This window comes from Carya illinoinensis, chromosome 4 (assembly GCF_018687715.1).
Source record: "Carya illinoinensis cultivar Pawnee chromosome 4, C.illinoinensisPawnee_v1, whole genome shotgun sequence".
Taxonomy (NCBI): Eukaryota; Viridiplantae; Streptophyta; class Magnoliopsida; order Fagales; family Juglandaceae; genus Carya; species Carya illinoinensis.
Genome location: NC_056755.1, coordinates 12,833,189 through 12,844,265, shown reverse-complemented (window position 1 = coordinate 12,844,265; position 11,077 = coordinate 12,833,189). Strand labels below are relative to the sequence as shown.

The window sequence follows — 11,077 nt, the reverse complement described above, 5'->3', positions numbered from 1 at the left end:
TTGTGCTAGGATGGAGAGTATATACATCCATACGATAGGGGTGTACAAAAAATTCACCAACTGTTCGTGAACAACATAGACTGATCGTCAGAAGCTGTAATCGGCCAGAATCGCCAAGGGAATCGGTTGACAGGCAGCAGAATTTTAACAAGTGGACGTCGGATCAAACCGTTGAACTGGCCGAACCCATATATGCTTTTTTTTTTCTTTTTTAATTTATAAATATCTAAAATGATGTTGTTTTACTTAAGTTTAAGTGGAACAACTTCATTTTACGCTTAAAAGTTATATTTTAAATACAACTAAATGACGCCGTTTGGTATTAAATGGCATCATTGAATTTAAAACCAAACGGCATTGCTTGATCATTATATTGTCTTCTTCCTTGAGTTCTTCTTCCCCGTGATTCTATTTTCTGCTTCCCTCTCTCTCTCTCTCTCTCTCTCTCTCTCTCATAAGGATCTCACCTCTACACGAACCAAATGCCAACCGAGAACCGCCATGGTCGAGATGGCTGGATTTCTACCTTCCCATCAACCGATTATGGTCAGTTGTCCTTACATTTTTTCAGACATCGGTCGGCGTCGGTTTTGCTCAAAAACCGAGCCGAAGACGTTAGTTTTCACCCCTACCGTACAAAACCTTAGCACCGGTTTCACAGACTATTTTATCTCATTTTGACATCCAACACTATTCAAACACAAACACATTTTAATTTCAATTTTTCAATTTTTTTCATCTAATCACCTAATCATTAAAACTTTCCTAACCTTCAAAAAAAAAAACACAAAAAATGATTCAACTTTTTCAAATTTAAAAAAAAATAATAATATTAAAAAATAATTTTTTAACAATATTTTAATTTAACCTTTTATCTCTTCTATTCCAAATCCCTTTAAAAATATTTAACTCAAATCATTTCACTACTATTCATAAATTATCGCATTATTATTCACATATTTCTCATCTTATCTCACATTTGTAAATAAACAAGACCTAAGTGGATACTTAATTAGGCTTTATTCAATTATTTTGACTAAAACAAAAACAAAAGTTTTAGCAGTAGATTTGTGTACCAATAAAAATCGATGCAATTACTTAATGGAACATGTCCTTTGTGTTGGTGTCTAGAGCAAGGTTTTAAAAACCGTTCCGTTCCGGTCGGAATGGCCGGAATTTTTCGTGCCGGAACCGGATAGGTGTCTATTCCGTTCCGGGTCAAATTCTGACCGTTCCGGTCAAATTCCGACCGTTCCGGTCAATTCCGGTCCCCAAAAAAAAAAAAAAACCCTCTTGTAAATAAGTTGAAAAATAATGAATAAAATTGTACTTTTAGACTTCAATTACCTCTTTCCGTGCACTAGAAGTATTGTTACTTTTAATAATCTGTCTATTCTTTAATTTTTTTCCTTTATTTTTGTGTCTTAACTCAAGTTTATGATTTTTTTCAATATATATTCATTTTATAAATCTTTAATTCTTCTATATATATACACATATACATATCACACACTTACATATATATGTATTTATTTTATTAATTGTTAGTTTATATATACATATAAATATTTATATATAATATATAATTAATCCCGAAACGGTACACCGAAACGTACCGGTACCAAAATATTTCGTTCCAGTGCCTCGACCGGAATGGTCTCCGAAACAGATTTCAAAACTTTGGTCTAGAGTCATTTGTTTTTTAGGTTTTGTCGTAATAGTTCGGAGTGATACCTACATATGGGAGGGTGAGGTCACTCTTTCCCTACATCACGCCTTTGTATATTTTGGGGTGAGTTTTTCATATTATTTAAATAAGATTTTGTATTATCTTAGCTTCTTATATAAAATAGGTCAATGCAATACAATCTTATAAATAAGTCTGATAAATTATAATATATATACAAATTATATAAATATAAATATAAATATATAAATAGGGAGTGGGGTAGCGAGGTACCACCCGCTGCCTATCCCTAGTAAAAGCTACTACCTTTATATTTGCATCTTTAGAGGTTAGAACTAGCATGTAATTTTTTTTGTATCTATTGCTGGGTATTTTTAAGGGGGAACATTAAAATGTCTGTGTAACTTTTAGTATTTTACAGTATCCGAAATCCTCACACAAATTAATGTATTTTAAAAGAAATTCCTAAATTAATCATTAAAATAAATAATTATTTAAAATATAAAACATAAACTTATATAATTAGAAATGACAACATTAAATATGAAAAAGAGGTGTTTCTCTGGTTGTATTCGATTTTTTAAGAAAAATGTTATACCTAGAACTCTTTTCACAGTCTTGTTTTAAATGAATGATATTTTAATAAAATAATTTATAAAAAGAATCTTTAGTTTAAAATATAGTTATATAAAAAAACTATACTGGTTGAAACCCTTAGCAACTCATGGTTTGTTTTTACAAATTATCTCATCTCTCATCTCTAATCATTATAAATTTTTTAAAATTTTCAAGAAAATTTATAAGAAATAATTAAACTTTTTAAATTTTAAAATAAAAATAATTTTAAAAAATAAGATTATAATAATATTTTATTTAATTTTCAAATATCATCTCATATTATAATCAAACGAGAGCTTATAGTTGGTTGCTCAGCTTTTATTATTTAATGTGGTGCTTCTGTTTTATTCGTACGATTTGTGTGCGTGGGTCAGACAAGTGTATAGTTGTTGAGTTTTACTAATTATCATTTTCACACAACACATTTTAAAAAAAAAAATTATAAATTAATTAAATTTTTCCACGCATTATTCATATACCACATATTTAATAAAAAATAAATAGATAAATAAAAAATTATGTACGGTATTTTATATGAGAATGATAAATAGAATTTTTCATAAATTATAGGTCATAGCACGAGATCCTAGGTCATGTAATTGTATACTTCCTATGAATTTAGAGATTAAAAACCCTAAATGATGCAACCAATTTTTAGGGATTGATTATATAATCAACCACTTACCAATAATCAATGCTCTTATTTTTGTCCCGTATTCTCAACTTGCACTGAATTTGTTCCCAGATCGTGTTGAGCTCCAAGAGACAAGGATTTATTATATTAAAAAATTATTTATATTAAAATATATAAAATATTTTAATTATAAAAAATATTTTAAAAATAAATTTAAAAATTGACGTAATTTAATATTATTTTATTCAACAATATTACCAATTCCTTTTATTTTTTCTCTCTATTCTCTAATATTGTTTTCGTTCCCATGGGCGGGAACAAACCCGAAAAGAGACCTTCATTTAATTTTTTATTCTTATTTTATAATAAATTAAAATATTAAAAAAATGAGCCTTGGAGCAGCTTTCAGAATCCAATGCCATCTGGCATCCAACTTCTGATAATTAATTTGTGGTGCAATGCTAATAACATAAGCAAGCATGCATGTGAAGCATCTCTACCTTACGTGTCGGTGGAAGTTTCTGACATTTTTTCATATTTTATCTCGAACATTAAAAAAACTAATAAAAAACTAGCACGTTTGGTGAAAACGATTTAAATATGAGATATAAAACATTAGGGTGTTGGACAAGAAAGCGAATAAAGACAAACAAAGCACTGATTTCTAAAATAATATTTTGTACATTTTTCTTTTTTAAAAATATTAAAATAAAATATTTGTACTATTTATTATTATAAAAATATGTTTTATTAAATATTAGAATGCATGCTGTCCGGCGCAAATCTATTGCAGAAAGCATAAAATCCATCTTGGACATCTCCATGTGAACCAAATGTATTTTGTAGCGAACATCTCCATTTCCCTATGATTTTTTTAAAAATTAATTTAATGTTATTGGACAAATCCATCTCGATCATTGGTTTATTCCACATAAATTTTTGTGAGCTCTAAATTTGATACACATATTTTAATTAAATTATAATAAACAGCTAACTACTTCATTGGTCATATTAAAATTTAAAAAGGACCAAGTCTACCCATTAAAAAGAGAGAGAGAGAGAGCAAGAAAGAATAAAACATAACACATGCATAGAATTAGTTGAGTCGAGGTAAGTTGAATTTTTTATTTATATTAATGTGTTGAGATAGTAGAATAGATTTTGTGGAACTTACTTGAAATGAGTTTAGATCTATTTAGATCTTAATATGAATTTAGATATATTTATAAAAAGTTCAAAAAAAAAAATTATAAGTTTCACGTATAAAAAAGTGTTAAGTTAAAAAATATTGTAGATTTTAAATATTAAACTCAATTTTAAATTCCAATTCAATCTAAATTCTAAACGTTACCTTAGTATCACAATTTTAGGTGCTTTCAAAATTGGGTGGAGCCCTCAACTAGACCCTACGCCCAAGGAGACCGGACATATGGGCCCAGTGAAAGGAGCTCGATAGTTAAAGTCTTTTTTGGCCCACAAGAGATGCTACCTGCTTCGTCGTGAGTCACACGACCTGAGAGGAGCGCCTATCTGAATACACTAGATGCCAAATAAAAATTAATTATTGTAAATTTCTGGAATATAAATAATGAAGATATTTGATTGGCCGGCCGCTCATTGGAGCGGTTTCATGTGAAATTTTTTGGCACAAGGGGACACTGGCAGCCTCAGGAACTCAAGTCATGGCTCTTAAAAGAACATCTAACTTATTTTCTTGTAATATATAGTTTGGGACCATAGTAATAACCAAAATCACCTTAATGTGACAAACAAAAAATAAGTCCATTTGTTCTTGTCCAAAATATTACCAAGATCAACTTGTTTAATTTCGATGTCGAGGCATCGTTTGGATAGTGAGGTTAGATAAGATGATTTATGAATCGTAATGAAATTATTTGAATTGAGAGAGTTTAGATATTTTATGATGTTTTGATAAATGAAAGAGAAAAAATTAAATAAAAATATTAGATACTGTCTAATTTTAATATCAATTAAAACTCAAGTCATTTGCACTAAACTACAAAAAATATTATTTATTAATTTTCAATCATTAAATTATTAATTTCTAAGCATTTTGCAACCTCAAAAAATAACAAAAATACATAACTAGAAAGATGATGAATAATATATCTCATAAATTAGAGTTAAATTGATTGGATTCTCTCTCATTTCTAGTAAGTTTGTGGAAAAAATCTTAAAATTCAACTCTAGCACCGCAACGTCGGAGTTAGAGTTTTTTTTTTTTCTCTTCTTTTAAATTTGAAGTCGAATTTTTTGTCTGACCAACTCCTCCCTAACTCCGGCTTATACTTTTGATCCTGGAATTAGTATACATATGTTATAAAAATATGTATTATTTATATATGATCATATATACTATTTTAGTATGGGTTAATTATTATAAAATAATATATAAATTAATTAATTAATAATCTAGTATATATAAACATTATGATATTACTGCCATATAGTAATATGGAATATGCTAGTATAATAAGTTAATAATACGTAATACTATAGTATAATAACACATATTACTATAGTATAATAACATTTAATGAGACACTAATGAATTCGTAATTAGTACTAATTAATACTGATAATTAAATTTAATATTGAAAGAAATTATAAAATCCATAAATAAAAAATCCTATGAAACAAAGATTAAAATTAAATTTAGATTTAAAAAAATAGTGTTTGATTTTTGGTTTTAAGAAAAAAAAGCCCAAAACGTAGTCTAGAAAAAAAAGGTTTAGAAGCCCAAAACCCTAGCAGTCCAACTAGGCCGAATTCAAGATTAAAATTGTGTCGTTTGTATCAACCCAGCCCAACCCAATCAGTGTCAAGTAAAACGGCGCCGTTTTTCCCCTTCTAAACGAACCCGTTTAGATTAGGTAACCCTATTTTCTATGCGCTTCCCCTCTCTCTTTCTCTCTCTCTCTCTCGCCTTCCCTCTACGCTTTCGCAGCTCCTCTCATCTGCCTCGGCCAAGTCGTCCTAGCCTTCAGTCGCCGGCCACCACTGCATCTCGCCGTCGGTTCCTGCGCATTAAGAAGTCCCCGGCGTCTCGGCTCTCGGTATTTTTCTCTCTCATCACTGCCCTAGGGAGTGCGATTGTGCATTTTCCGATTGTGTATTAAATACCATTAAAACAAAAGTATGAGATTTTATAGAAATTTCCCTTAGTTCCCATTGCTGTATCTGTTACCTCCTTTACTTTGTTTTCAATGGTTATGGTTGAGATACGACATTATACCACTGTTAGTTCTCTAAACATTTCTATCAGTTTCTTTTAGTATTTAACCTTCTGTTTTTGGTTAATTTATATGATATTTATTTTTTTATTTTTACCTCCATTTAGGGTGAAAGAAAATGCCGTTGGGGTTGATCTTAGGCTTAGGACGGGCATATCGAAGAAAGCGGACGTCATCCCTTGACATCCTCTCTTCAAAGAGGGCTCCACGTGATTACTACAAGGGGAAGAACTGCAAGCCCACTGGATTCCATACCCGCAAAGGTTTGCCCATATTACCATTCCTACACAGTAATTTGCATATATAGTTTATTGATTCGTTGAACATTTATCTGTTTGATTGAATATATAAGTTTTTTCCCACCACAATTCTTAAGTTTCAATGGTTTTTAACCCCTCACTCTCTTCCTTCCTCATTTTGTGTGGGAAATCAAATGGTAAATTTGTTTAGAAAATGGGAAGAAGCAAACCCCCAAAAAAGACTCTGAAAACTTCATAAAATGGGAAGGACATTTGTCTAAAAAATACAAAGTTCAAGTGCTAAGAAGTCTAATCCACCAATTTTTACGTGAAAAATGATTTTTAAGGTGGTACCCATACCTCAGATCTGCTCAATCAGCTTCTTTCCAGATAATTGAAATGTGCTGATTTGAACTGAATTCTGAAGTGAAAATTTTTTATATTAAATATGAGAGAATTTTCCAATAAGCTCTTACTCAAACGACGCCTTTTGCTCCACCCCTCCCAAAATAAGAACATGGGGGGGTGTGATGTCACATATTTAAAATGCATTAGGTATGCATGTACTTTACCAATCGAAATAGAGTGAAATCAGGAAAGATTCTGTTATTGATATGTTATTACTTACCAGTAAAGTAAAAGGAGAGAAATCAGAACAGATCATCTCTAGATCCAGCTGCCTACCCCTGTTGTTCCCCCTCCTGCCTTTCTTCCCAATGATTCTTTTATCTTTTTCAGTAAATGGGGGATAGCAAGATACCCCATATGATAAGAGGATAAGGTAGGTGGTGTATGGGATTCCCGCATTGCTTGGGAATGAGAAGTTATTGCTATTTATAATTTTTCAATGGAGCCCTAATTGTATCATTGACTAGTCCTTTTGGTGTATAGACCATGTGGTTTGGGCATTTCATTGGGGTGTTACACAATAACATTCTGAGTTATTTCTGTGACCTCCTCGACCATCTCTTACCTAATTGATACCATGTATTTTGAAATACTGCACGTGGCAAGAATTCTTGTAGTGCTGGAGCGTGCTATATGATTCTGAGTAATATCATATAAACTGCAACTTCTAAATGAAATGTATAAAGTGCAGCATATGAGACATGTTAGGTACTTCGTTTGCTTCTATTTTAATGCATTTATATATTGGTGCAGGTGGATATGTTGTGATGAATGAAAAGCTTCCAAATTATGTAGTTCCAGATTTAACTGACTTCAAGGTAGCCATTCCTTAAACTTACACAATTTATGTGTATATACTTGGATGTTGTGTATTGTATAGGGAAAAGTTTTGAATGGGGGGATGTGCCCCCTGAAAGGCTTGTTGAGGCTTCATTTTGATTGTTACTCAAAACATCCAACATATATTTTTTTGATTGGCACTAATCCCAGGGGTGCATGGTTCCTTAGCAAGAAGTTTCCCGCAAGTGCATCTCAAGTAATTCAAGGGGGAAATCCCCCTAGTCTGATAGCCTATAGAGATTGTTTGCACCCAAAGGGATTTGAACCTTAGACCTAGGGGGAGTATACTCCAAGCCCAAGGCCTTTACCACTTGAGCCAACCCCTAGGGGTTCAAAACACCCAACATATATCTTGCTTTGTTTTCCTTTTTAACGCTACTAAATTCCATCTCATGATCCTTCCCTTTGAGTGCAGCTAAAGCCATATGTCTCACAGTGCCCAAGAGAAGTTAAAACTATGGATGCAGCTGATGCAGCAAAGTAATTCAAACCATGTAAACATAACTATGATCCCCCCTTTATATGCTGGCGATTTTGTGATAAACTAGCATGAGTAGTTCTGAGAAATATAGATCAATTTGGATGTTACTTTGCAGATTAGAATAATTGTATGAACATGTTTAGTACTTTTACTTAATAATTTACACAGCTGTCACTCTGGCATGAATGAGGTTCAATTTCCGAAATCTGATTCAAAGGTGTTGCCAAACTCGATTTACAACGTGCAGCATTTTCTGTTGAGCTATTAGTATCAAAGCAAGAATTGCACACAGTACTTTCCAACAGTTATGCCAAATGAACAGTGTCACTTTGTAAAAGAGAAAATAAAACGATTGTATGTTTTTTACCAAAATATAATTCCTATCATATATAGCTTTTGAATGATTACTTGGAACTGCCGTTTTGATATTCTATCTTCCGCTTTCATTACATCTTGTTTTCCTAATTGATTTAAAACTTTTTTGGATGTATTAAAAAGTGGATTCGGTAGTTAAGGAATACAGAGCATTCAAGGAAAAGGAAGGAAAGAGCTGCTTGAAAACGAGTGTCTTGTACCTGCTTTGGTGTTGCTACTTCGTATTACCTCATCAATTAATAGAAGTTTTGTTTTTGCCGAAGTATATTTTACTTGTTTGAAAGAGAGTGAAACTGTTATGAACTAAAACTTCTTTCTCATCCAAAATGCCTCCTGAATCTTGTCATGGAACAAGCCCAACGGCAGGGACTTAAGCTTCTTATGTTTGATTGTGTGTTGCTTTAATAACTAAGAAGCAAAACACGTTCTACGGTGGTCAGGTCTCGGCCCACCGCTCAGTGGCCCATTTCACGCCTCCCATTTGTAATTAATAAATTAAACCATGTGGGCTTGGCCGAACCGACTTGGCGAGGACTAGGAGGGAAGTCTTGGTCTTCCCACTTCCTTGTATTTTTGTTGGTTTAAAAAAAAAAAAAAATCTATACGTGAAAAAATAATGTTTTATAATTTTACAATTATAAAATATTAATTTTCCATGCCACGTGTTATCCATTAAGTACAATATGCATGACATATATATAGCATTTGTCATGGCAAAATGGACTATTCCTAACCAGAATTACTTTAGAATCAAATCTCAATGGAGACAAAACACCAGAGATTATTGGCAGTTATCCCTAAATTAAAAAATAAAATAAATCCATCCATGACTATTGAGATAAATATTTGGTTCATAAAGATAAAACTCTTTTTAATTAAAATAAATTTAAACATTAATTTTTCAATTAATTTACTTTAATGACATCTTAGCAAAGCTCAACTATACAGTTCTGTGATGGTTTCAATGTCTAAATTTTATTCAGTCCACAGTCTTATTATACGTTAATTTATAATTTCATAATTTTTTTTTTAATTATAACTGATTATGTCATCGTTATGAATGAAATTATTCGTTTTAAAAGGAAAAAAAAAAAGTGCAAGACACGTGATACATCTTGTGAATCCAAAATTCCCCGCATGAATCCAACGCGTCTCAACGAAGTGGGTCCCGGAAATTCGGTGGTCGTGGTCGGCAACTTCCACCGGCAAGCTGGCAGTTCAAGTTTTCAAACAGCGTGTGGTCAGATGAGGTGGAGGGTCGACCCATGCACACGGACGGACTGACTATCCACTTCAAATTCTTCCCTTCCCAAAAGTGCTTAGACAGCCGTGCGGATGCCACCTTCTCAGAATATTATTTATTTATTTATCATGAAACTTCCTCGAAAATCATCCACTCGTGTGTCTCTCTGTCTCCATCTCCTCCTATATATATATATATAGAAGATTAGTAGCAATTGAAGAGGTTGAAATTTGACAAAATAATAAAAAAACAAATTATGGGAAGGTCCGAGTCACAACAAGGGTGCAAGGTTCACCAAAACGAGAAGCAACTTCCGGGGGTTTGCTCCTTTTGTCTCAGGGAGAGATTATCCCAACTCAATGCTTATTCAAACCGGAAACTGATCGGCGGTGGTTATTCCGGTTCTTCTTCTCCCGCTTACTCTTCATCCTTTTTGTCTCCGACACATCGTCGGCATCATCGTAGGGCTCCGGAAAATATGGGTTCGATTTCCTTATCGCTTAAAGTGGGTCATGGGCTGAAGAAGAGCAGATCGATGGCGTTTATTATGAGCAGTAATCGAGCAGAGCAGGAGGGTGCGGGTGTTGGGAATAAGAAGAAAGGAGGATTTTGGTCGAAGCTGCTATGGTCTACAGGGAAGAAGAGGAACAAAGATGTTTTCACGCACACAAGAGGTGCAAGCCTAAGGTTGGATTAATGGTATTTTTCTCCAATCCGCTGCTTATCTACGACTGAGGTGGTCTGTTTTCTTTCTTCTGGAGAGAATCCATGAGCTCTACACAGAAAAGGAGGAGGAATTATTTGTATATATGTTTTAAGATTAAGATTTAGAAGTTATTTTTTCTTTGTTAATCTTGTAGAATTGGAGGGCTATTAAAGCAGCAAGAGAAGAAGATTGCCCCCTCTTTCATTTATCAAAGACATAGATACTGATGAAAATTCCTCTGGAGATATGAAAATTTCTTAACTTTTCCTGGTCGAAGCTAAACTCTTTCAAAGATGAAAGCCGTGTTTGAAAGGATAACCTCTGTTTTGTTTTGGTTTCTTTCGTGTGTTTTTTTTTTTTTTGGTTCCTTTTTGTCGGTGTGGTCTATACGCAACTGATATGGTCCAATCTTGAGCTGTAACTGTGGGAGTCACCCACGTATACATCTTTTACCCCATGGCCACGTCTGGCTACGTTTTGATGTCCTTCTCATTGCGGCCCAATTAAGATGTACGAAGTAACAACATTTACCAAACTTTGAAACTTTCCTAGCTGCAGACCACTTTTTATTTGTTTTTTCTTCAGAAATTTC

The 11,077-nt window shown here is 32.9% G+C and overlaps 2 protein-coding genes across 2 annotated transcripts; both read left to right on the top strand.

Moving 5' to 3' along the window:
* The first annotated feature begins 5,853 nt into the window (after window positions 1-5,853).
* Window positions 5,854-8,343, top strand: LOC122306717 (39S ribosomal protein L41-A, mitochondrial-like). The gene is made up of 4 exons (XM_043119218.1): window positions 5,854-6,016; window positions 6,301-6,456; window positions 7,594-7,658; window positions 8,096-8,343. Exons 2-4 carry the CDS (start codon window positions 6,312-6,314, stop codon window positions 8,162-8,164), a joined length of 279 nt encoding a protein of 92 aa, XP_042975152.1. The 5' UTR covers window positions 5,854-6,016; window positions 6,301-6,311; the 3' UTR covers window positions 8,165-8,343.
* A 1,692-nt stretch (window positions 8,344-10,035) lies between these two features.
* Window positions 10,036-10,712, top strand: LOC122306252. Its single transcript, XM_043118685.1, has 2 exons — window positions 10,036-10,466; window positions 10,640-10,712. The coding sequence occupies exons 1-2, from the start codon at window positions 10,036-10,038 to the stop codon at window positions 10,710-10,712; spliced, it is 504 nt and encodes a 167-aa protein (XP_042974619.1).
* Window positions 10,713-11,077: the final 365 nt, after the last annotated feature.